This window comes from Amphiprion ocellaris, chromosome 6 (assembly GCF_022539595.1).
Source record: "Amphiprion ocellaris isolate individual 3 ecotype Okinawa chromosome 6, ASM2253959v1, whole genome shotgun sequence".
Taxonomy (NCBI): Eukaryota; Metazoa; Chordata; class Actinopteri; family Pomacentridae; genus Amphiprion; species Amphiprion ocellaris.
In genome coordinates, this window is record NC_072771.1 from 12,141,582 (window position 1) to 12,168,759 (window position 27,178).

The 27,178-nt window shown below is 39.1% G+C and overlaps 2 protein-coding genes across 3 annotated transcripts; both read left to right on the plus strand.

Annotated features, from left to right (window-relative positions):
* The first annotated feature begins 432 nt into the window (after positions 1 to 432).
* vamp8 (vesicle-associated membrane protein 8 (endobrevin)) lies at positions 433 to 14,613 on the plus strand. 2 transcript variants are annotated; one of them, XM_035949674.2, is made up of 4 exons: positions 433 to 619; positions 1,782 to 1,844; positions 7,877 to 8,044; positions 12,372 to 14,613. In XM_035949674.2, the coding sequence occupies exons 2-4, from the start codon at positions 1,836 to 1,838 to the stop codon at positions 12,555 to 12,557; spliced, it is 363 nt and encodes a 120-aa protein (XP_035805567.2). In that variant the 5' UTR covers positions 433 to 619; positions 1,782 to 1,835; the 3' UTR covers positions 12,558 to 14,613. The 2 variants fall into 2 exon arrangements, with proteins under 2 accessions (XP_035805567.2, XP_035805565.2); XM_035949672.2 differs by lacking the exon at positions 1,782 to 1,844 and having other exon boundaries at positions 437 to 619.
* A 1,435-nt stretch (positions 14,614 to 16,048) lies between these two features.
* On the plus strand, positions 16,049 to 26,647 carry LOC118470511 (uncharacterized). Its single transcript, XM_035949679.2, has 3 exons — positions 16,049 to 16,466; positions 22,066 to 22,233; positions 24,296 to 26,647. Exons 1-3 carry the CDS (start codon positions 16,449 to 16,451, stop codon positions 24,476 to 24,478), a joined length of 369 nt encoding a protein of 122 aa, XP_035805572.1. The 5' UTR covers positions 16,049 to 16,448; the 3' UTR covers positions 24,479 to 26,647.
* The last annotated feature ends 531 nt before the right edge of the window (positions 26,648 to 27,178 follow it).

Sequence of the window (27,178 nt, forward strand, 5' to 3'; positions counted from 1 at the left end):
GTTAATGAACCTGACCAATCAGATCTGAGGTAGAAACAGGAGCGGCCAATGAGATCTCAGGATTGGCCGCAGTCCCTCCTCTAAGGGTAAAAGGGGAAGGCAAAATTCAGAATCATTACATTTATTATAGAATGAATGTACAGTGAAAATGTAGTACTATTTGAATTAAAAAGTAAGAAACTAAATACAAATAATATGAGTAAAATTTCAGTATTCCATGTAAAATATCGAGGCCGATTTTTTTCAGAAGCATTTCTCATTATAGTATGTAAGTTCAACACACGTTTCAATAAAAGTATATTTTATACGCTCAGGATTATTTTTCATAACCTACTTAAGTATTCTTTCAAAATGTCAGGGCTTATTGTAAAGCACGTCGGGAAGCTGCGGTTGTGTTGGAGTTAACTTGACACCTGGAGCGAAGGAATTCAGTTTGAAAGAAAAAAACAAACCAGGAAGTTCAGCGGAGGAGGAAATCTGAGTCCGGAGGCGCATCAGACTTTGAAGACTTATAAACAGCTTTTAAAACATTTTAAATAATAGCGTCAACTTTAGGCCAGGTTGATCCATCGAGCAGCCGTCGGAGGGTTTTGTTTCCAACAAGATGGACACTGATCCGGTAGGTGATAATGTGGCTCTAGCTTGTGTTTGTGTTGACTAAAAAGCCTCTCCGTCACCATTGTCAGACACGCAGCAAGTGTGTTTCCACATTTAAGTTACATTTGAGTGAAAACTTGTCGTACCTGGTTCTGGAAATGACTTGACACCATTTAGCGCATTAACGTTTCATGGTTGAAGGAGGAAGTTCCAGAGTAGACTAACAAAATGGCCTAATTACACCCGCTGCTGAGCTGAGCTGTACTGTGTGTGCTGAAAATGATGTTTTCCGTGGAGTGAACATGTAGTTTTTCTCTTAGGCCAAGCCAGACACTTCACATGAAAGCTTTATGGTATAGTATAGGCTACATTTTGAGTTTTTTTTTTTTTTTTATATCAGTCACGAAGGGTGTCAAACATGCGGCCCGCGGGCCAAAACCGGTCCTCCAGAGGGTCCAATCCGGCCCTCAAAATGTAAAAATTTCAGAGAAGACATTAACTGCAGATTGTAAAATTTAAAATAATTTCTAGACCATTAAAAGTTGTTTTGATCATAAAGTAAAATACTAGATTGCTCATTGTTCATTTGTGTGTCTAATATTTTGTCTTTTTGTTGGTTTTTTTTTTTTGGTCTGACTTTTGTGGTTTCTCTCATGTTTTGTCGTTTTGTTTCTCGTTTTTGTCTTTTTCTGTTTCCTTTTTGTCTCGCTGTGTTTTTTGTCTTATTTTTGTCATTTTGTGTTTTGCTTTATTTGTTGTTTTGTCTGTCATTTTTGTCTTTTGGTGTTTATTTGTCTCGCTTGTGTAGTTTGACTATTTTGTATTGTTTTCTTTCTTTTTTGTCATTTTTGTCTCATTTGTGTCATTTGTGTAATTTTTTGTCCTGTTTTTGTCCACTTTTTTGTTGCTTTGTAACTTTTGAATTTTTTGCCTCTTTTTTTGTGTCATCTGTCTCATTTGTTGTCATTTTATTTCTCAATTTTGTAGCTTTGTGCCTCATTTTTACATATTTTGTCTTGCTTTTGTTGTATTTTGTCTTTTTTTGTCTCGCTTGTGTCATTTGTGTGATTTTTTTTTGTCCATTTTTTCTGCTTTTTTTTGTTTCATTTCTTGTCATTTTGACTCATTGTTTGTCATTTTGTTTCTCTATTATGGTCTGATTTTACTGCTCCGGCCCACTGGAGATCAAATTAGGCTGATTGTGGAACCTGAACTAAAACCAGTTTGACACCCCTGACATGGCACAGGTTCGTGACATTTTCATGTGCCGCATTTCTCTCTTATTAGCTCTGCATAAATATTTTACACAGTGCTAGATTTTTGTTGAGAGAAATTTCAACGTTTACAGGAAGACTTCAAATGTATGTTTTGCTAGCCCCAGGTATTCCAGTGTTAGCATTACATGGATGCTAACACAGGAGAGGCACAAACTGCTTTTAACATTTCATTGGAGCAAAAATGCTAAGAGAAGCAACATTGTAATGAAATTAAGGCTTGCTTTGTTCACATGCTATCCTGAATTCAAAAGAGGTTTTCGAAAATTCTTTGTGACTATGGTAGTCTCCGCTCCTCAAGGAGTAAAATTAAAACAAGTTCAGTATCATACAGGCTGTTGTTTTTTAATGGCAAGGTACCTAACTACAAGGAATAATGCAATTAAATATTAATATTTCCCTCTGTCACCTCCTTAATTTGCTGTAAACTGTTGTGGTTATTTTTCAACTTGATCTTCATCACAAACCCTGTTAGACAGCTGTCATTAGGGCTCAACAGTCAAACACAGTATAATTGAAAACACAGTATGTCCAAGTACAATATCCAGATCACAGCAGTGTTTTTAAAAAATGCATATATACACTACCAGTCAAAAATTTGGACCTTCTCATCCAATGCTTTTTATTTATTTATATTATTTTCTATATTGTAGATTAATACTGAAGACTTTTACTTTTTTGTTTACAACATACTTCCATATGTATTTTTTTTTTTTATAGTTTTGATGTCTTCAGTATTAATCTACCATATAGAACATAATGAAATAAAAACCGTTGAATGAGAAGGCGTGTCCAAACTTTTGATTGGTAGTGTAGCTATAAATGAAGCATTGTGGCACCACAGAGATGACCTGGCCTCCAAATTATTATCTCCAGCTGTAAGCTTGTTTGGGACAGAGTGCCGCAAAAATCACATTGTCATTGTACTTTTTATTCAGTGGAAAAGAAATGACCATTCCCACTCAAAAATGTTGACTCATATTGCAATCTGATTATTTCTGGCATATTGTTCAGTCTTAGCCATCGCTAACAAAGGCTTCACCAGTGAAGGTCTAAATGAGTGGTTATTAGTGTCACTTTCTCTGTTACGCAATTATAAACTTCCACTCAAATCTTTAACCGGATACACTCAGCCAGCTGTGCAGAGGAGAAAACCTAAATCAACAGTGTTTGCCTGTAGCCTGCAGCATTTATTAGGGATGGTCTGTATAGCAGCACTCACTGCACATAGAGCATCTGCATGTGGTATATTCAAATCTTGCATACACAGATTGGAGTAATTTCACATTTGACTAGATTAGGACGTGAGCAATAAGGATTTCGTGTGGCATACCAAGACAAATGTAATCCATTCTTTGCATTCACGCCCACAGTCAAACATTTTCACAGGAAAGACTTGACTAATCGCATTTACATTTTAGAGAACACTTCCTTCTTCTACCACTATCATGTATTAGCTGAAAAGTTACAAGGTGCCTTGTTTGTCAAGCTTTTGTGTGAGTTGCCAAGTTTTCAAAATGAAACCACTTTGCATGTACAGCAGAGTAGCATATTTTTGGTTTAAAACATTTCAAATATTTGATTATGCTTAATGGGACAGTTGGTGTCTGGCTACGTGTTTCTGTCTCTCTCTTTCTGTGAGTATTGATACTTGAGAGCCATCAGCCATTCAGTGGGCCTCACTGAGCTGCTAGCAGTGGTAGAGAGGGATGAGAAAGAGAATAAACTTAGCTTACATGGCAAATAATTAAATGTTCAACAGGCTGCATAGTATCACATCTGAGAAGAGTGAATGATTTAATGTGGAGATTAAGCAAAAATATATGTAAAATTAAACAAAAATAAGAAAAGTCAGACATGATCAAAAGCAACTACTTAAAAGCAGCTCTGTAAAAGTTTCAAGATAGTGCATCAAAAGAAAGAGAAAAAACAGGAAGAAAAGGAATACAGTGGGGGGGGGCAGGTTAAAAGGAGAGAAGGTAGAGAGGAGGTGACACTGGAAAGCCTGTTCTGTTTCTTAGAGACAGCTTTGTTTACCGTCCTTTGCTGCCTCATGGGACATGGAAGGCCCGAATGTATACTCACACAGATGGCACACTACATAAAACCTTTCTGCTTTAAAAATCACACCTACAACAGTGAGATGGAAGCTCGTCTTTCTGTTGAACGCTGACACGCTGTAGCAGGCGCTCCCAAAGATCTAAAAACAAACGTTTGACAGCTAGCAGACTGTGCTGTCATGTGCAGCAGCAGCTCAAGAAACTGTAAGCACTCTCAAAGCCAGCAGCAGTTTTCTGAAAATACAGAAAAGTCTGAAAGTGAATGATTTGACTTCTGTCTTTAACCTCTGGCAGCCTGATGATAAAGATTTGTCAGACAAATATATTTACCACTTCTGCCAGAGTTACCGTTCGAGGTCTCTTGAGTAAACAGTCATGAAGAAATTAAAGTTTAAAAGGACATATTTACAGAATACTTAAAGGGAAACTCCAGCAATTAATATCTGTGCTGCCATAAAGTTGGGGGACTTACAAGTTGGTCAGCAACTAATGAATAACTTCATTGTTTTTGTATGTTCCAAAATATGTCAGAAAATCATGATGAATGCTGGTCTGTGTTTCCCAAAGTCCAAAACTCTTAAGTGTTTTTGTCCATGGACCAAAGATATTTAGTTTATTGTAGTGCTGTCAAACAATTTAAAAAATTAATCAGATTAATCACAGAGTGATTAAAAGAAGGTAGTGTTTTAGTGGCAAGCCTGAGCTCCTCATTCAGATGATTCCTGAGTGTAGGTGTCCCGATAGGAAAAGTGTCATTCTCTGTAGTGTTAAATCTGGACTCAGGAACAGTCAGCAGGTCCTGGCATGGAGTTTAGACTCTGAAACTCTGAAATATATTATGGAGCCGAGCCATAAAGAGCCTTAAAAGTAATCGATAAAATCTTAAGGTCAATCTCATAACAAGTTGGTAGCTAGTGTATTGATGCTTAAAGTGGCATTATAAGCCTAGCAGAGCATTCTGTACTAACTGATGTCTGTTGATTCATTTCTGATTTATAGCTGTTAACAACATTTTATGCTTTCCTTGTCAACAAGGGGTCATGTGCAGCCCAAAATTTGTTACCTCGCTGACTGCACATGTACCGGGCAAGCAAATGGTTCTCAAAACAAAGGCTTGTTTTTAAGAGAAGGTTTACTGTCATCCACACCTTCATAATTTACCACCAGAAGAACTTAAAGTAGTTACTGTCAAACTTTGGAAGTGCTTTGAGTTGTACATGCATACATCAGTGTCACCCAAGCACGGTGAAATCCAAAATCTTCAGAAATCCTCTGTTATGTCCAACCACTAAGATCATCACAGGAAGCTACAAGCTTTTTCATTGTGCTCAGCACACCTCAGCCCTGTGACTAACTGCTATATCCTGTGAAAAGTCACAGTGAGCTTTTCAGAAACATCCACGGGAACCTCGTGCTTTTCTGTGTTTAACCCTCATCAGTACACCTGGGGTCCATATCTTGTCATATTTTTTTATTTACAAGTTGGATTTTTAAGTCCCTTTAGGTAGTTGTCACCCACATAGTTGCCATCACATATACCAAAGCTTATTTGATTCCAACCAGATTTGTGGTGTATATATAGAAAAATCATTTGGGGTACATGGCGACCCCAGCCAGACCCCAGCAGGACTGTGCATCTTTTATTTATGTATGTTTGTGTTATGTTGCTCTTGTTGCTGCTTCAGTTGCACTGTGTTTCATTTCAATTCAGGAGGTCTTACACTAATACTGTAAGCAATACACATTCGTAATCATCAATAGTAATTTCACAGTTTCTTTCATATTTGTATATATAGATGACACATTTTAGGAAAATATACATTGAGAGGATATGGACAGGTACAGCAATATGAAACGGATGGAATAGTACTGGGGGTTCAGCTGGACCCCAAGTGTACGGATGAATTAGGTTTTGCCACGTGTACTGTTGAGGGGTAATGTGAGGGACAATCTAACTGCAACGGTTATCCTTTAGTATGAAGGTTGTAGTACGTATAAAACTGTGCATGTCCACGTCCACATTGGTCGCATCAGCACACAAGGATGTGAAAAACCATTAACTGGCCTCTGAAAGACTGTGGCAAGCAGTCTACTTGCTCAACTTCTACATCTCTAAAATGAAAAGATCTTGATCTTGAAAAGAAAGTAGAACAGAACTTCAGTGGAGTTAGACGTGGTCTCTAAAGCATTAAAATCAACTTGTAACCTACCTGGAAACCAAGCAAAGTTGCTGTAAGAACTCTGAAGTAGGGATGAACAGTTTTTCAATTTCAGATCAAAACTGCATTTTGAAACTGTGTAATTAGTAAATGGCTGCAATTCTGGATATATGTTATGAGGCATGTCAGGGTTTAATCTTGTCTTGTCAGTGGTTTTAAAAATTCCTGCCATCTTCCTTGTGTGACAATCCTGTTTTTTAATTTATCTTATATGGTCACATGTTTTGAATGTATTACAGAGTGAATATTAAACTAAAGATTGAGTTTAAAGATTTAAAAGGTAAACAGAGCATCAACGCAATATCCACCAGACTGGATATTTACACCAAGATCATTCAGCCCGAGGTCAAGTAGCTTGGTCTCTTCAGTTCATGTTAAAACATAAACAAAGAGGAATTTTTCAACTTCTGCATGGCTTGTGAAGGAAAACTTAACATTTCAGTTGTCAATCAGAGATGAGATGCACAAAGGGAAAGTTGTCTGTACAAGTAATGATATTTAATTTTGCAGTTGTTTGATTTTAAAGTGTCAATAGGATTTATAGCTCATCTCAAAATGACACCTGAGCTCCTTAAAATGTGTTGAAAAGACATGCCTCAGCCTGTCATTAAGATTGTTGTCGTGCAGTTTCATTAGTCAACTAATGGCAGAAAAAAGAACAGTTCTATCAGAAATGTTATTACTCCAGACGCTCTAATAAATGTACTTGTTCCTAGAATCTCTAAAAGTAGAATGGGAGGCAGAGCCTTCAGTTATCAGGCACCTCTCCTGTGGAACCAGCTCCCAGTTTGGGTTCGGGAGGCGGACACCCTCTCTACTTTTAAGACCAGGCTTAAAACCTTCCTTTTCGACAAAGCTTATAGTTAGGGCTGACTGGGTGACCCTGACGGGGTGAGCTGGTGTTTTCATTTGCACAACTGACTTCCCCTCTTGACGTCCCTTTAGTTTGCCCCTAGTTATGCTGCTATAGGCCTAGGCTGCTGGGGAACCTCTCTGGATGCACTGAGCCCTTCTCTAACTACCTATGTATTTACTATATATACCATTATTGCATTACATTCACTCTGTTTCTTTCTGTGTCCTTTCTCCGAGTGTCCCTGGTCCCAGAGCTGGATGCTGGATGCTTCAGATGTGTGGCTGTGTTTTATGGTCCTTGTGTCCCCCCCCCACCTCTCTATCTCTACCCCTCTATCTGTATCCCTCTATCTCTACCCCTCTATCTCTACCTCTCTACTTCTTCTGTCCCTCTCAACCCGCCCGGCCAGCAGGCAGATGGGTCCCCCCACATTAGAGCCGGGTTCTGCTCGAGGTTTTTTTCCCTGTTAAAAGGGTGTTTTCCTTGCCACTGTCGCCTTTTGGCTTGCTCTGGGGATCAGGCATATGGGTTCTGTAAAGCGTCTCGAGACAATTTGACTGTAATTGGCGCTATATAAATAAAATTGAATTGAATTGAATTGAATTGAATTACTGTGACAGTCTAAAACTTTGGTAAGTAAGGATTTATTTTAGTACAAGTAACAGTTATGTAAACCCTAAAATATTGTAATGTTTCTAAATTTATTATCACTGGAGTAAAATTCCTTTTTGCAGCTGAATTCCAACATTGTTTTCTGTGTTTGATTCAAGTTTTTAACCTTTTTACTCTATTAAAAACTACGATATGATGCATTTACATGCTTTGGAGGCAATTCCTTGTCTTTAATCACCTCTCTTTACACCATCCCAGGAGCAGGGAGGAGTGCAGACAGCACCGGAGCCCAAGGACAAAGTGCAGGCGTTGAAGGACCAGGTAGATGGAGTGAAAGACATCATGACACAGAATGTGGACCGGATCCTGGCCCGAGGAGAGAGGCTGGACGACCTCATGGGCAAGTCAGAGGATCTGCAAGCAGGGGTCAGTGATATCAGGGCGTTTACTTTCAGTTGTGTAAAAGTGGGTTAAGATGTGACCTATACTCATTTAGGCACATGATTGTAACTGAAGAGGTTGGTAAGCTGTGATCTGAGTGATACTCTTCAGGCAAACCAGTATAACAAGATTTTACAGAACATAAATGACGTGCGGCCTTTATCTCTGTGAACAAAATTTGCAATGTAGTGCTTGTTGGTAGGACTTTGTTCCTGCTGTACTTTTGTGATTAGGTTCATTAACTCAACAATCTCTTATGTGAGGATCAGAGGCCTCACTGCATAGGTTCTATAGATCTGCTTTGTGGTTGACATTTTGATTTGATCATATCAGAAAAAGTACAGGTGTAACTGATAACACTACCACTGGCAGATGTGTCTCAAGGAGCCACACGAATCAGCCATCATTCACAAAGCCAGATGCCTGAAACTGATCAGTTTAAATGGAACGCAGTCATAATGTCATTAGGTACGCCTGTCAATTTTCTGCAGAGACATGCCACATGCCAGCTGTACCTTTTCATCACAGCGAATGAATTGAAGCCTTTCTGTAAAAGTACACAATGCTTCATTCTAGTTTTGCATTTCTCTCTCTCTCTCTCACACCCTCTCCCTCTCCCCACATGGCCTCTCTCTGTGGAGTTTGCAAGATAAAATTTAGACAAAGATTTTAAAAAAAGAAGACTTCCTCCATTGAAAGCTACCTGCCTTATTACATATATGACAACAATTCCTTAGCTAATGTTATTTTATATTGTTTGTTTAAATTGTACAGAAACTGGTAGCTGTCTTTGGACCGAGCCAAGCTGTCCCTGGTCATTAAGCTAAGCTAACTGGCTGCTGACTACAACTATATATTTAAGCCTTTTTCCGATATGGAATATATTTTTGTCTCCATCAGACTGGCTGTTATTCAAACATAAATCACTTTTATGTTGATGTTGATCACAATTTCCTTCAGACAGAACCACCACAGTGACATAGAGAGCCACAGCATGCACACGATATTTGCCACACACTCAAGATTGAACCATACATCAAGGCTCACGCAGCTACTAATAAATAGGATTAAACCTAAACTAATAACAAGGATCTTAGGGGAAATGACTCTGTGTACTTTCGTGCACCTCAGACAGTTGGATTGTCACACAGAGTCACAGTTTTTATAGGCTACAGTTCAATCATTTGTTAGATAAATTTACTAAAGCAAATATTTTAAAGTTTTTGTTCATCATAGCAATTTTTCAGTTTTACAGCCTCACAACAGGATACTTGCAGTCGTGGCCTAATAACTGCTCCCAGGAATGTGTTCCCATAACTACACATCTATAAAACACACCCTCTCTAATCATTAAAATAACTACCAAAACCGCGCTGCTCATTGAATCTATGTGCTTATTTGTTAAATCGTCTCCTTGCAGCTCAGACCTGTGGCATATCAAAAGGGACACATAAATGTTGCTCAACCTAATACATAGTCAGATTGATTTCATGACTTCTAGGCCTTGATTTTACTCCCTTAAAGACGTGCACATGAACACCTGCAGATACCACAGACATGTAGTTGTTGTTATTCTACTTTGATAGTCTGTAGGAGTTGTCTTGGAGGACTCTGTTCCTTTCTCTGTGCATTCTGCCCATGCAAACTACTGCCAAGCATGCACACTGTTGTAATTGCAGTGTGGTTGGAGCACAGACAAATTCTTGGCTGCACATGGACACAGATTATATAGCACTACCCAATGATGCCACAGATTGATTCTCAGCCAGCAGACCTCTGTTACAAGTCAATCCCTTTTCTCTCTCCCATTGTTTCCTGTCTCTTGCTACACAGAGATAACGTACAAGTAAAGGCTACAAAAATAACAAGTTAAAGATACACACGTGGACAAAATTGTTGGTAGCCCTCGGTTAATGAAAGAAAAACCCAAAATGGTCACAGAAACAATTTGAATCTGACAAAAGTAATAATTAATAAAAATTCTATGAAAATTAACCAATGAAAATCACACATTGCTTTTGAACTGTGGTTCAACAGAATTATTTAAAAAAATAAACTCATGAAACAGGCCTGGACAAAAATGATGGTACTCCTAGAAAAGACTGAAAATAATGTGACCATAGGGACATGTTCAATCAAGATGTGTCCTCTAATTAGCATCACAGGTGTCTACAAACTTGTAATCAGTCAGTCAGCCTATTTATAGGGTTACAAGTCGTCACTGTGCTGTTTGGTGACATGGTGTGTACCACACTAAACATGGACCAGAGGAAGTGAAGGAGAGAGTTGTCTGAGGAGATTAGAAAGAAAATTATAGACAAGCATGTTAAAGGTAAAGGCTACAAGACCATCTCCAAGCAGTTTGATGTTCCTGTGACTACAGCTGCACATATTATTCAGAAATTTAAGATCAATGGGACTGTAGCCAACTTCCCTGGATGTGGCCACAGGAGGAAAAATGATGACAAATGGAAGAGACGGATAATACGAAGGGTAAGAAAAGAACCCAGAACAACCTCTAAAGACATTAAAGGTGAACTCCAAGGCCAAGGTACATCAGTGTCAGATTGCACCATCCGTCGTTGTTTGAGCCAAAGTGGACTTCATGGGAGACGACCAAGGAGGACACCATTTTTGAAAACAAAACATAAAAAAGCCAGACTGGAATTTGCCAAACTGCATGTTGACAAGCCACAAAGCTTCTGGGAGAATGTCCTATGGACAGACGAGACAAAACGGGAACTTTTTGGCGAGGCACATCAGCTCTATGTTCACAGACGCAAAAATGAAGCATATCAAGAAAAGAACACTGTCCCTACTGTGAAACATGGAGGAGGCTCTGTTATGTTCTGGGGCTGCTTTGCTGCATCTGGTACAGGGTGTCTTGAATCTATGCAGGGTACAATGAAATCTCATGACTATCAAGGTATTCTAGAGAGAAATGTGCTGCCCAGTGTCAGAAAGCTTGGTCTCAGTCAACAGGATAATGACCCAAAACACACAGCTAAAAATGGCCAAGAATGGCTAGGAGGAAAACATTGGACTATTCTGAAGTGGTTTTCTATGAGCCCTGATCTAAATCCTATTGAACATCTGTGGAAGGAGCTGAAACATGCCGTCTGGAGAAGGAACCTTCAAACCTGAGACAACTGGAGCAGTCTGTTCATGAGGAGTGGACCAGAATACCTGCTGAGAGGTGCAGAAGTCTCATTGACAGTTACAGAAATCGTTTGATTGCAGTGATGGCCTCAAAAGGTTGTGCAACAAAATATTAAGTTAAGGGTACCATCAGTTTTGTTCAGGCCTGTTTTATGCGTTTATTTTTAAAATAATTCTGTTAAACCACAGTTCAAAAGCAATGTCTGATTTTCATTGGTTCATTTTCATAGAATTTTTATTTATTATTACTTTTGTCAGATTCAAATGATTTCTGTGACCATTGTTGGTATTTCTTTCATTAACCGAGGGGTACCAACAATTTTGTCCACGCGTGTAACAGCCCTCCAAACAAGAAATCTCATACAGTGGGTGCAGGAAGTATTCAGACCCCTTAAATTTTTTAGTCTTTGCTATATTGCAGCCATTTGCTAAAATCATTTAAGTTCATTTTTGTCCTTATTAATGTACACACAGCACCCCATATTGAAAAAAAAAAGAAATACTGAAATATTGGCCATAACTATTCATACCCTTAGCTCAGTACTGAGTAGAAGCATCCTTTTGAGCTAATACAGCCACGAGTCTTCTTGGGAATGATGCAACAAGTTTTTCACACCTGGATTTGAGGATCCTCTGCATCCTTCCTTGCAGATCCTCTCCAGCTCTGTCATCAGGTTGGATGGTGAACGTTGGTCGACGGCCATTTTCAGGTCTCTCCGGAGATGCTCAATTGGGTTTAAGTCGGTAGTAGTCAGATAGTTTAAGTCCAGTCAGTGTAATTATACACAGCCGGACTCCAGTGAAGGTGTAGAACCATCTGAAGGATGATCAGAAGAAATGGACAGCACCTGAGTTAAATATGAGTGTCACAGCAAAGGGTCTGAATACTTATGGCCATGTTATATTTCAGTTTTTCTTTTTGATAAATCTGCAAAAAATGTCTACAAATCTGGCTTTCTGTCAATATGTGGTTTCTGTGTGTACATTAATAAGGAAAAAAATTAATTACTTTAGCAAATGTCTGCAATATAACAAAGAGTGACAAATTTAAGGAGGTCTGAATACTTTCCATACTCACTGTACATAGTGGATTTGCCCAATTGATGTGGTTGTGTTGCTTCACTGGATTTCCTTTTTCTCCCTCCTTGCTCAGGCTCAGCACTTCAAGCAGACGTCTCAGAAAGTGGCTCGCTCCTACTGGTGGAAGAACGTCAAGCTGGTTGTGATCATCGTGGTGATCGTCCTCATCATCGTGCTCATCATCGTCCTGCTGGCCACCGGAGTCATCCCCGTCAGTGCCCCCGTGCCTCCTATAGTCACTCCCACCACCAAGCCTTAAACACACACTGACACACACACACACACACACACACACACACACACACACACACACACACACACACACACACACACACACACACACACACACACACATCATGCACACACAGACACGATTAAACCATAAGCAAACACATTCCTGTTGCACAATGTTACATATAGACTCCGGCCAATCACTGCTGTTGGGTAAAACATTTATTACTTACTGTCTAGTGGTAACTTTCAGGAATTCAGATATTTCCTTCTTTGGTTTAAGGCACTTTAATGACACACGCTTTTGAAACCCTTTCAAACAACTGAAGCTCAATCATTTTTAAATTAGTGAGAATTTATACACGATTATGTGGAGGGTCTGAGATTTTCACCTGACAGCAGCAAGCACACTGTCACTGCTCTCAAAGGATGCTTCATTCCACCTCTGCCAGCTCCTCTTTGTTCCACTGATTTACCACCAACAATTATTTCATTCTGACCAAGAGCAAGTACCTTGAATGTTTCTGCATAGAAATAATGAATGCCGGTTCCTTCAGTTTCTTAATTTGCACTATGTGAAAAGTTTTTGGTTATATGCATCTTTGCCAAGGACAGACTGTGCAGTTTAAAGCATGAGAAACTGTCTAAAGGAACCCAGGCACCTTTTTTTGAACATTGAAAAAATGCACTCTGAACTAACACACTGAGGTCACAGTATATTTAATGGGAGGTTAAAATGTGTATCAGAATTGTATATTACCATATGTGGGCTTATTTCATTCAAAGTGCCTCTAGTTTCTTCAATCACACAGTCATAGATACAGACAATCTTGGAAAACAATTGTGAGTTCAATGTTTGCACTTAGCACTGCTTTAGTTCTGTAACACAATAATCTGTGTTTGAGGAGACGGTTATGAAGCTATTTTATGCACAGAGAAACATCTGTTACAGGACAGGAGTGAAGTGTGTTGGGATTCAGAATATCTGCAGTGAGTAGAATACCTCTAAAACCAGGAGTGTCTTTATAGTACATCTGACTTTTAGTTAAGCCGTAAAACTCAACTAATGACGAGACATGCAGTTTTGTGATTGTGAAATGCAGCAATACATGGTCTTTAGAGTGAAAGATGTCATTAGTGCTGTGCAGCATCATCAGCCTTTTTAATATGATCATGTTAATTATTTCCATAGAGTGTGTATTTTTTTTTTTCTAACATTCCACTTTGATCCTTGATTTAATAAACGCACCGCCATGCTCATGTCTGTTCACACACTTCTAGTGTTGGAGGATCTTCCTGCCACCCAGCTGGGAGACATCGTTTAGAGCCCCTACAAAGCTCCTCCAGCTGGGCTTGTGTCAACCAAGAGGCCCTCACAGTTTCGGCTCATAACTGGAAAATGAAATTCCAAAATGTGGCCTTTTTTTCAGAATACAAGTCAAAGGATCTTGTGTGTCTCTCCTCCCACCTCTTTCAGATGTTACAGACCAGTTTAGCTTCAAAGAGGTCAAAAAGCTTCCAGTTCTGATCTGTATATAGTGATATTGTCACCTGTATATATATTTGCTACAGCTCTTAACCAACGTGTTAATAAATGTGTCTATTCTTAAGAGGCTGTTAAGTTAATGATTAACTTTTTAATTAAAAAAATGGACCAATGGATGCTAAATGTGATTAATGGTACAGATCAATTAGTCCGCTGTCGATCGTGTTTTTTAGACTAGGGTAAAAGGGAGATTGTTTTGGAGCAAATTCTCATGTGTGTCTGTAGTGTTTGTTGTATTTTTTTAACGTTCTCCTGGGATGCAGTAGTCACTAATATGTTCAAGCCTCCTGCTGGTCGGATCAATACTGCAGCAGGGCCACAGTCTGATTTGTATTCATACAAGCTCCAGCTACAGCAGGTTTGTCGCAGTGTCAGAAGCATTTTCCCCTGTTTTTGGAACATGCATTCTTAACACAGATAAAAGACTCCTGCTCTGTGATGTAGCTCAATATTTGATTAGCAGAATTCATATTCATATGACTTATGGTATTTAATGGTTTTAATGGTCTGACATGAAATAAATAGTATTTACCTCTGCTGTGTGTGCCCTCCTTTGTTGTTTGCTCGGTTGCCACAAGATGGTGACAGAGTTTCGTTGGTCTAAAACCTGATTTCTTTTTCAGATGTAAATAGCAAATAAGTAAGGTGAAAATGGATTGATATCCATCCATCCATTATCTATACACCGCTTAATCCTCACTAGGGTCGCGGGGGGGGCTGGAGTCTATCCCAGCTGACTCGGGCGAAGGCAGGGGACACCCTAGACAGGTCGCCAGTCTGTCGCAGGGCCACATACAAAGACAAACAAGCACTCTCACATTCACACCTACGGGCAATTTAGAATGATCAATTAACCTCAGCATATTTTTGGACTGTGGGAGGAAGCCGGAGTACCCGGAGAAAACCCACGCATGCACAGGGAGAACATGCAAACTCCATGCAGAAAGATCCCGGGAAAGCCGGGACGCGAACCAGGGACCTTCTTGCTGCAAGGCGAAAGTGCTAACCACTACGCCACTGTGCAGCCCTGGATTGATATCATCTGAGAAATAATTACTTTATTTCAGATTAAAGAAAATATGTGTTAAATTGATTTGAATTGCTGGATCCAAATAAAGAAGAGGCCAATTCAGTTGAAACTTAACTCAATTTCTACCTTTATTATGGTGACTTAGAAAAGATGTCACAGAAAAGAGCATTTAACAGAGTACAAACTTCTTAGTAGTAGTAAACTAAGAATGACAAACACAACACAAAAGTCATTTCAGTTAATTGATGGAAATAAGATTTCTCACAGGAAATCTCTCTTAAAGGAATACCCCTGCAAACTCTGCAGAAAGGATGGGATTTTTTAAAAATACCAAAAAATACTTTGTTAGATTCTCACAGGCTGATTAAAGCCCACATTGGAGCATAACTTACCATGAGTCAGCAAATCCAGGGACGTCCTGGCCTTGTTGATTTGGTCTGAGGTGGAAAATAAAGTCAGGTAAGATGAGCGATACCACAGAGCATAAATAATGTGTTACAGGTAAAATTCATGCCTTTAAATGTTTACTTGCATAAAACTACAAACGTTTTTGCATCAAAATATACTTAAAATATCACAAGGAAAAGTAGTCTTGCAGATTGGAATTTGTTTTCCATTAATGTGTTTATCACTTTATTATTATAGTTGGTAAAAGTGATTTCCCTACTTAACAAAGTTCAGCTGTTTTAGCTTGTAAATGTATCCTCAGGGGTCAGTAAAGCTTTATCTTATTCCATAATAGTACAACCATTTATTTGTTGATTATATTTTGTATTAATAAACAAAACCTGCAAAGTAACTAAAGTTTTTAAATCGTGCAAAATAGCATGTAAAGTGAATGTAGTGAATTCCTAAAATGTTGATGTTATTAATTTTATAGTTAAAGCCCTTAAATAAAGCTGAGAGTATTAATTCACATCTTCAGTGCTTCATTTCTAATCTATTGTGGTACAGAAGCAAAATTACAAAAATTGTGTCACTGTCCAAATACTGAAAGTAAGTGACCTAACACTATCTTCATGATCCAACATATCTAAGAAGAACTGTATCTTATAACTAAAATGCTGGTTTCCAGCCTTTTCTTGACTCTAATAATTCATTATCTGACAAGTCAACATATATTTAAACTCTTTTTCAAACTTCTTCAAATGTATAAATGAACTTCAGATCTTTAGAAAGAGGTGCATCAATAATGAGAGCAGTCGGTTTAATTTTCTTTTGTCTCACCACTCTTATAGGCGACATCACCACTGATGCCCTGCTTATCCAGAAATTCAAGATACCAAGGATCCTTTAATGCAGTAAACGCGTGACAGGCTGGCAAGAACAGCAGGAAACAGTATATGGAAAAGACAGACATGGTAAGTGAACAGCGTTACATTCATTTTCATGAGAAAATTGCTATTTTTAAAAAAATAAATTTTAAAGAGAGAGAAACAGACAGAAAGAGTGAAAGTTTGTTTTGGCAAATTTCTAAAAATAGGAAATGAAATTTATGTACAAAGTGAATGTATTTAAATGACAAATTATAATGAAAGACAGTAAATATGCTGTTAGCCTAGTTGAAATTCAAAGTAACAGCATGACATCTGCACACTGTTGATATGAAATAATTTATTATAATGAAATGAGCTGAACCACTGACATTTCAAACCAGGTAGCAGCAGGAGAGAAGTGGCAGGAGGGAGACAAAACATGAAAATTAATTAAGATTTTTTAAAAATTTCAACAAGTAAATATCAAGAAACATCCCTGCCTTCTCTTCTGTTATAATGTTCAAGATGTTCAAGATGAAGCAGTTTATCTGGACACTCTGACAAGTGATCCAACAGGCATTTATGGCATCCCAAAAACACCACTCATTCATTCATACGTTAGTCCACTAAGAATGAAATGTATTAGCTGTTGCTAATGGGCTCATAAAGTGTTACCTACTACTGTTAGAACCAAGCCAAGATGCTGACAATGTGCTGTGTGTTCCTGTACATCTGTTGGACTTGTGCCCATCTTATAAAATATGTTTCCTGTCATGGCCCAGAGGGTGAAGTTGAAGGACAAAGCTGTCAGGATACAAATTACTCTGAGCTTAAAGCACTCCCTAAATGTCCTGCTGTGGGGTTTTCTTCAAGCTGCAGTCACTGTTTGTTTGCTGTTGTGGCACTCAGGTGTTGCCTTTTCTCCTCACAGCAGACAGAGATTGTCGTAAGCATCTTCATGATCTGAGAAAACCTGCCTGACTACATATTTCAAGTCTCACTACTTCTCAGCCTAATAAAGTGTAAAACTTCCATTTAAATGCTGAGGAAATCTGCTTTCATTTGTAATGGTATTCTGTTACATGATTTTTAGAAAATACAAATAACTGTACTTTTAATTTGATCATAGAGTGCATCATGTGGGGCTCATTCAGTGAGTGTCGAAGGTAAAGAATAAATGACTCACCATGATGATGCACTATATACTAAAAAGATATTTAAAAGAAAAGACCATCTGAGCTCCTCATGTTATTCATGTCTTGATATGGCATAGTTGTAACACTATACAATTGCTTCCTCTAGAATGGGCAGATCTATAAAGTCCCTACCTCTCTCATCTGAATCAATGTTTTTGAGGCTGTAATCTGTCTCAATACTTGTCTTCCAACATATCAAAACAGCATATGGACATGTTAACAAAAAACTTGATTTTCTTAATTTATCATGTTGTCATGATGATGGTTACTGTGATCATGGTGCAAAATGAAAATGTAAAACCTGACACCCCCAGTCAAGCTTCACAGAAAAACAGACAACCGGGAATATATATGGTTAATATTAATTTTTATTATTCACGATATAAATATAAGATCACAATGCCCTTTGTCCGAACAGAGTCCAATCTTCTCCCCTTGAGGCCGATCACATATGAGCCCATTGAACCAAAAATGAAAAACAAATCACTGCACTCTAAAATGTCTAAACACCATCACACTTGATGTTGGGTTTCACAGTAATCAGGTCAAGGCTGATCATTATCTTAATCAGATCTAAATAGGGAAGTGAAATGAAACAAACCCAAAAAAAGAATTGACAAAATAGAAAAGTTAGTTCGCGCTCACACAATGCACCCAGGTCTTGTAGTGTACGGCCCTGCAAGGCCGAGCGGACTAACTAAACGAAACAAAACCTACAAACAAAAACCCTAAAAAAGGACAGCAGGAGACAGTTTAACCTCGATGAACCGCCGCTGCAAAACAAACAATAAAAACGCAGTTTATTAATTAAATGAATAATTAAACAGGTCCAAGCTGAATAAAACTCCATTTAATAAACAGCTTTTTAAAACCACATACCTGCTATACCGGCATCTCAGCCCAGCAAGAGCTCCCTCACCCCATAAAGCAGTGGTCACACTGCAATATTTAAAAAAACAACTATTTAAAAAGGCACATCTTAAGATTTACCCCTCAAAGATAGAATAACAGGCATCTTACCACGAGTTACCGGTGACACGTCATGTCGGTCTGGCCCCTCACAGAAAATCACCTGCACCTGCCTACTCACCTGACATACTTTATCACTGCCTGCCCCAATCAGAGGCAGACAGCAGAGTACCACCAAGTGTCACTGGTTACAAAAAGCTAGCACAATGCCATTCATCCTCCCGACCAATCCATCTGTCTTTGTCAATAAGAGTCACCCTGCGCCATAAAATCATGAAGGCACATGATGAAAAGCGGTTGATAGCCAAAGTCAGTAGGCTTTACTGTCTCAGTGCATGAAATATATCCCAGATTTCATCAGGAATATCAGTCTCGGCTGGCTGTGCACATATTTATAAAGAATTATAGGTTCAGGTAAGTGCTCAGATTTCAGGTTGGGATCATACAGGACTACTAAATTCATGGAAGTGTGTTGATTTAGAGGGATCATATCTCCTATATATGAATATATACACTACTGGTCAAAAGTTGTAGAACACCCCAATTTTTCTATTTTTGTTGTTGAAATTCAAGTAGTTCAACTCCAATGAATAGCTCGAAATGATACCAAGGCAAGTGGTGAACTGCCAAGGGTTAAAAAAATGTAAGGTTACCCAAAGCTGAAAAATTTTGTACATTTCAGAATTATACAAAAAGGCCTTTTTCAGATAACAAGAAATGGGTTACCAGCTTAAAGCTGTTCTGCAGCAATGGAGGTTGATCAAGCCTTGAAAGTTGGTGCTACCAAATCCTACAGGAGTCCCAACTTTTCTAGATTACTTCCAAGCCCCTCTGTCTGCATAAAAGCAGTGTTGGAACACACCGGGGCACCATACCCTCCAGAGCATTATCAAAACAGTATCGCACTGCAGAAAATAGTATGTTGCTATAAGAATGGAGAGGAAAAGGCAATTAACAATAGAAGAGAGACGGATCATCAGAACACTTAAAAATATAGGTCTTTCCTACAGAGAAATTGTGAAGAAAGTCAAGGTGTCAGTGAGTACAGTTTACTTCACCATCAAAAGGCTCAGAAATTAGAGGAAACTCTGCCAGGAAGAGGTCTGGAAGACCCAAAACCACAACAGAATCAAAAGACAAGTTTGTGAGAGTCAACACCTTGATGATAGGCGGCTGACAGGACAACAGCTTCAAGGACAACTTCATAGTGGTTGTAGTAAGAAGTGTCAGTTTCAACTGTGAAGAGAAGACTTGGAGTTGCAGGTTTGACAGGTGGAGTTGCAGCAAGAAAGCTATTGTTAAGACATCAGAATAAGAAAAAGAGGCTTGCCTGGACCATGAAACCCCACCAACAGACTACTGAAGACTGAAAGAAGGTATTATGGACTGATCAATCAAAATTTGAAATCTTTAGTTCATCACGCAGGATTTTTGTACGCTGTCAAGTCGGAGAAAGGATGGTTCTTCAGTGTGTGACATCAATTGTCAAACATGGAGGAGGAAGCATGATGGTTTGGGGCTGTTCTGCTGGATCCAGGATCAGTGACTTGTACAGAGTGAGAGGAACCCTGAACCAAAACGGCTACCACAGCATTCTGCAGCACCATGCAGTATCCTCTGGTATGTTCCTAGTTGGTCAGGGGTTCATCTACAGCAAGAAAATGACCCAAAACATAAGTCGCCAGATTTATACTCCATGGAGCTGATTTGGGATGAACTGGACAGAAGAGTGAAAGCAAAGCAACCTACAAGTTCCACACATTTACGGGAACTTCTGAGTTGGGAAGAATTTTCTGAAGAATATTTGATTTTCATTGTGGAAAGAATGCCACGAGTGTGTTCAGGTATTATATCTGCTGAAGGTGATACTTTGATGAGTGAAAAGTTTAGAATACATTTTGGTTTCTAAAATTAATTTATTTGTTCTATGCTTTCATTTCAGAGTACAATGAGACATTAACATGCATCATTTGGAGAGTTCTAAAACTTTTGACCGGCAGTGTATATATATCTTGTATTTGTGGATATGACATGAAGAAGTACGTGGACTGCAACTTAATGACAAATTATTAGTAAATGCTCCAACCCAAAGGAGGATAAGGGTCCCCACTTTCTGATATGAAGACGAACTGTTAATAATCACAGAATAAAAACACACAACTCTTTTACAGTGTCACAAAACTGTGGTTAAGGTTTTGAGGTTTTGGCCCAAAAACACATTGGCAAGGTCTAGAGAAAAATGAAGTGACTGTGATTAATGTTTCCAAAAACTAGAGTGTTCAGCAGTGGTGGAAGAAGTATTCAAAGCATTTACAGTCTGACACCATAAAAACACACTATTATGATTATCCCGAATATTTTTTTGCGAAAATACCTAAAATGTACTCAAAATATCAGATATAGAAACTGTCATTATGCAGCACGGCCACTGTTAAAATGTTAGTTATATGTAATATATGATGTTCTACCAATAAGTTAAACTGTCATTGAACTGCTGTCAGCTTTTCTCAGCTTACATACAGACAGTTCATCTGCGTGCAGGGTTTACTTTGCAGCTTTCAAGTCCTTCTCTTTAACAGATAACAATAAACCAATAGTAACATCTTGCATTTATACAAGTGTGTGTCACAGACAAACAGAAAAATAATCTTATCAAAATATGCACTGCAGTTCCAAAAAAAAGGAACAAACACAGTATCATCACAACAAGTAGAATAAAATAATAAAAATGTGAAAGAAAAGAAAGAGAACAAAATTAAGAATAAAAACAAGCTAGTTTACAAAAATAACTATTAAAAAGCAAATAATGAGTGACTAATAAATGCCTCTAGACAAAAGTGTATATATAGATTATGTGTTATTAGATGGAAAATATAATTTGTTCCTGTTTGGAGATGGAATATTTGGAGAGATTTAATTACAAATTAAAGAGTTCCACTATATTTCTAGTTTCATGAGGCGTGTATAGATTCAAAGACAGTAGAAAATGTTTTACACAGTCTCAGTGTAAATATATCTGTGTATTGTCAGCATAACAATGGAGTTGACTTATCTGTGACGTGAACTGAAAACAGTGAAGGTTAAGATTTGCAATGTTCAATGAAACTAGTGGACCCAGACAACTTTCTGTCACTCTTCAAATCTATCTTTGACTGATGCATCAAATGTTTTTAGAGCTGCAGTTTTACCTGCACCTCCTTAACACCACTGCATGTCCAGACATGTAACATTTTCAGACATTGGAAGTGGTTCACCTTGTTTGCACCTTAAAACCTTTTATTAATTTACATATTTCTTCTGAAAAGTAACAAATACGGAAAAATTAGAGTAAGATAGGTGCACAATGCAGTGGTTGTGTAAAAGTTCTTAGTTACTGTCCGGAGCCACTGCCCAGAGCCCTCAATGGTTGCAGTGATGCAGTGTGTGTAAAGTAAAGATCTCTTTAAAATAGAAACCGTGTTATCGCATTTAATTCTCCTGTGTAATGCCACTTATAACTAACAAATAAGTACACTCCTTTTTCCTTTTTCCTGTAACAGGAGCAGGGAGGAGTCTCAGCAGAACCAGCACCACAGGACAAGATGTCAGTCTTGAAGAAACAGGCAGATGATGTCATCGACATAATGAAGAACAATTTGGAAAACAAACTTAAAGGACAACTAATGGCAGATAACCTATTGACAAAATCAGAGGAGGTGGAAAAAGCGGTCAGTCTTACTGTGGGAGTTCATCTTTTTACTGTGATTTGTGTAAAAGCGGGTGCTGTCGAGAGTCTGGGATTCATATACTTGTGTATGTTTGGCCTACTGTGCAGTTCAAGTAAGATGTGAGGTCAAATAGAGGTTGTCAAACTGGGACATTTAGATTTGTCATACCCACAAAAGCATACAATACTATTAATGAATGCAGTGTTCATCTTTCCCCGACATGTCAGCTAGTCATTGACACGAGGAATGACTGGAATACAGTCACTAATCTCATCAGGCAGAGGCTGCTTTTACAACATGTCTGTTGCTTGTGGTTTTCATGTTAGTCTATGGTGTTGTTGATATAGTTACTCTGTCAAAAAGGTGGTAAAAGTTGTCATACATCGATCAGCCACTACATAAAAACCACTAAAGTCAGTAACATTGAGTATCTTGTTACACCGGTGCCAATGAAGGGCTTAGATATATCAGGCAGCAAGTGAACAGTCAATTCTTGAAACTGATGTATTGGAAGCAGGAATAATGGAAAAGATAAGAATCTAAGAGGTTGTGACAAGGACCAAACTGTGCTGACTACACTACTGAGTCAGAGTATCTCTGAAGCAGCAGGCCTTGTAGGATGTTCCTCCAACTTAGAAACTATCAAAACTGTCCAAGAAAGGAAGGACAATCGGTTTCAGAGTCATGGACACCCACAGCTTAATGAGGTTTGTGTGGGGAGTGAATTTTAGCCCATGTGGTCTGATCACGCAGCAGAGCAACTGTTAAAAAAAATGTCTGAAAACCACAATGCTGGTGGCCTGATCTGTTGGATCAGGCTTTAGTTGGCATCATGTGGATGGCCGTGTGTGTGTGTTTATTGTTTACCTGGAGAACAGATGGAAGCGGGATGCACTATGGGAAGATGGAAAACAAAGCCAGTGGAGACAGTGTGATGCTCTGAGCAATGTTGCACAGGGCCTTGGTGGTTAGCACTGTCATCTTGCAGCTAGAAGATCCCCAGTTCACGTTCCAGCCTTCCTGAGATCTTTCTGCATGGAGTTTGCATGTTCTCCCTGTGCATGCATGGGATTTCTCCAGTTACTCCAGCTTCCTCCCACAGTCCAAAAACATGCTGAGGTTAATTGGTGATTCTAAATTGTCCGTAGGTGTGAATGCGAGTGTGATTGTATATGTAACCCTGCGATAGTCTCCAGCGACCCTAATGAGTATGAAGCAGTATATGTATAGATGATGGATGTTACTTTGACCACATACACCTCCCTACGGCAAGGGTAGTCCCTGATGGCAATATCCTCTTTCAGCAGGATAATCCCTCCTGCCACACTGCAAACACTGATTTAGGAATGCCATCCATCCATTATCTATACACCCCTTAATCCTCAATGGGGGGGTTGGAGTCTATCCCAGTCGACTGAGGGTGAAGGCAGGGGACACCTGGACACCTGGACATGTCACCAGTCTATCACAGGGCTACATATAGAGACACATTCACACCTACAGACAATTTAGAATCACTAATTAACCTCAGCATGTTTTGCTGGAATACCTGGAGAAAACTCACGCATGCACAGGGAGAACATGCACTCTCCACTGTGTGGAGAGTGCATGTCCAGGCTGGGAAGAAAATCGGGGATTTTCTAGCTGCCAGGCAACAGTGCTAACCAGCAAGCCACTGTGCAGCCTGATTTAGGAATGGTTAAAGGGAAATGACAAAGACTTGAAGGTGTTTACTTGGCCCCCAAATTCCCCCAAATTTCTGTGTGAACGAGCATCTGTGGGATGTGCTGGGATGTTGAATGTGAATCCACAGGACACTTTCAGAGGTCTGTGGAGTCCAGGCCTCGACAGCTCAGAGCTGTTCTAGCGGCATAATGTGAATCTCCACAATATCATTCAGGTGATTTCAGTGTTGTGGCTGATCAGTGTATGCTTTCACTACCATGCCGTCAGCAGTGACTCATGTATTTTTAGAAGACAAGCTAATACAAACATGGATCAGTATATCAGCAGTGCTGAACGTGTTTATTTAGCAGTCTGTTTTGTCTTTCTTTCTGCTCAGGCTCAAAGTCTTGATAGGACAACTAAGAAAGTGGAAAACTCCTACAGGTGGAAGAACATCAGCTTGAACATATTCATCATGGTGATCATCATCATCATGCTCATCATCGTCCTGCTGGCCACCGGAGTCATCCCTATCAGTGCCCCCTTGCCTCCTATAGTCACTCCCACCACCAAGCCTTAAACACGTACAAACATACATATAAAGTACAAATAGATCAAACAGGTCATAAATAAATATGCTCCTATTGCACAGCATGCAAAGCACTACAAGAATCCCAGTAGTCCTTACAAAGACACTTACTTACTTCTAACATCATGAAAATCATTGTAGACAGAAATTACAGAAACTACCATTATATGCAAAAACAAGTCAGCATAGATCATCAACAGATATGCATAAAACCAGCTATGCACATAATCCATATCTAAAAACTACAAAATGTTTAATCCAAGTAGCAATCCACAGAACAAACGGGAACATATTTATTCTGTGCTGTCACGGGTTAGGAGGTCTGAACCTAGGATGCAAGCACTCAGTAACAGGCAAGACATGTCAGGTCGCAAAGACTCCTTTATTGATAATAAAGCAGAGCCGATCACAGAAAAAGGCAATCAGGAGGTAAGGGGGACTGAGTAACAAAACTGCACTGACAAAACTAAGGACTCAGCAAACTAATAATAAGCTCAAAAACTAATCACAGACAGAGAACCAAAACCCCCAATTACACAAACTAAACGAAATCCACTAATCGGCCAGACTCACAGACGCAGGTAGCTAGGCGTGGGGGAGGCAGGCTGGAACAAAGAGGAGCCGGCTCTGGCAGCTCAACAGAAAGGCCCAGCCAGGGAGCAGATGGTCTGGCAGGCATGTGTAGCCGAGGCTACGATCTGGCCAGGAGTGCAGGACTGAGCTGCTCTCGCAGCTGTCTCCCATATGCTCTGATTAACTCTGCAGTCAGGTGTGCAACACTGAGGGGGGAGGGACCAAGGCCGAGGAGGAGAGAGGCAGGTAGAAGTGAGGGAGAGGAGGTGAAGAGAGGAAAAGAGAAAGAGAGAAGCAAGGAGAAAAGGAGGTAGAGGGAGAGGAAAAGAAGGAGAAGAGGGGAGAGAAGAGGAAAGGAAGGAAGGCCAGGCAGGAACCGTGACAGTACCCTGGTTTCTTTTTTTTAAAAACCATTGAAGAAAAAGCATGTAGGTTTCTTTGTGATCTCTGAGTTAAAGTGAGTTAAGTTTTTGACATTTTGGCACCATGCTTCAGTAGTGATGGCAAGAACAGCCGGCATGTTGGAGTCTTCACTGAAGTGAACTAAAGATAAATCGACCTAATGCACAAATCATACATCAATAGCAATAATTTTACACTTGATATGTGAAGATAAAGATACAGCTAAAGAGAAATGCACGACAAACATATACGGTAAAAGAAACTTGTGATATTCTGGCAATTGTGATTCATATAGATACAGTAATTGACCATAGTTCCAATATTTTCTGGCAAATACTCCTTTTTTTGATGATGGGAATTAATTTTATCTAATTTTAGAAATATATTGACAGTGTTAAACTTGAAATTAACAGTTTCATCTATTCATTGAAAGTAAAATATTTGTGGAATTGCAATAAATTTGCAGATGTTATACTCTTTTTACATTAAAAAACACAGTTCTTTTAAAAATGGAAATTGTATGGGTATTCACAGTTACGGGGTGATAACGGTATTTTACATTGGACAGTCATAGTCTATTTGTGTAATTGTGTCAATATTTAGAAGAAATCAGTAAAACTAAAAGAATCAATTCTGTAAAATTACAGTTTTGTTTTGTTTTTTGACAGTGTAGCACATAGTCAATTGTTTAGAGACACAATGTTTTCTGGAGATTCATGTCTTGTTAAGAGGAACCAGGCTCCCCATATGGCTCCTCTACAGTTTGCGTTCTGCCTTTGGCACTTTGATTCAATAAACACACGGCCTGTTTGAGCTACTTAGGGTCAGTTTTCAGACTCATGTCCTTTCACACACTGCTAGTGTAGGAGGATCAGGTTCTTCCAGCTGGGAGCGATCATTTACAGCCCCTACAAGGTTCCCCCTGCCGGGCCCATGTCAACCAATAGGCCCTCACAGTCACAGCCTATGACTGGAAAATTAAATTTAAAAACATGCACCCACTTTTTAAAAATAAAGCTCCTACAGATAAGATCTTGTGTCTCTCACCCCACACACTGTTTCTGCTGTTACAGCACTGCTTTAGCTTCAAAGAGGCCAAACTTATTCTCATTTCGAACTGTACATATTCAACATATCCTCACCTGTACATGCAACAGTCTTTAAAATGTGGCTTAACAAAAGAATCCAATAATTATTAATGCCTTATTTATGTTATGTTCTTTCATTGTTTGTTGAAAAATGCGCCAATTAAAACTGCATGTGTTTTCGGTATACATTGCTCTGTGGTAGTCTTCATCTCATTCTTCTCTCTGGGTTTTGACACACTCATACTGTGCTGGTTCTTGCTGTGCAAAGATCATGTTCTGTTCATGCAGGCTCCAGCTGCAGCATATCTATTATTGTGTAACAGGCATTTCCCACTGTCTTTATGATGGCATTACTCATTTTATTCTAAATACTAAGGATCTTGGTGATATTACAAGTCTGTTATGCAATGCATATTCAGTGTTTACTTGTATTTCTTTGAACTTTGTTAATTTGCCACAAGATGGAGTCAGGGAGTCTGACTGATCAGAGACTGGAGGATTTAAATCAGAGGGGATTCCCCCACAGCCTCTGATGCTTCACATTTGCTCTTGGTGAAACTATGAAGGGCGTCGTGGCACATCTTGTCACACTTTTGTTGTTTTTTTTAGTTTTTCGAAGGCTTTAGTG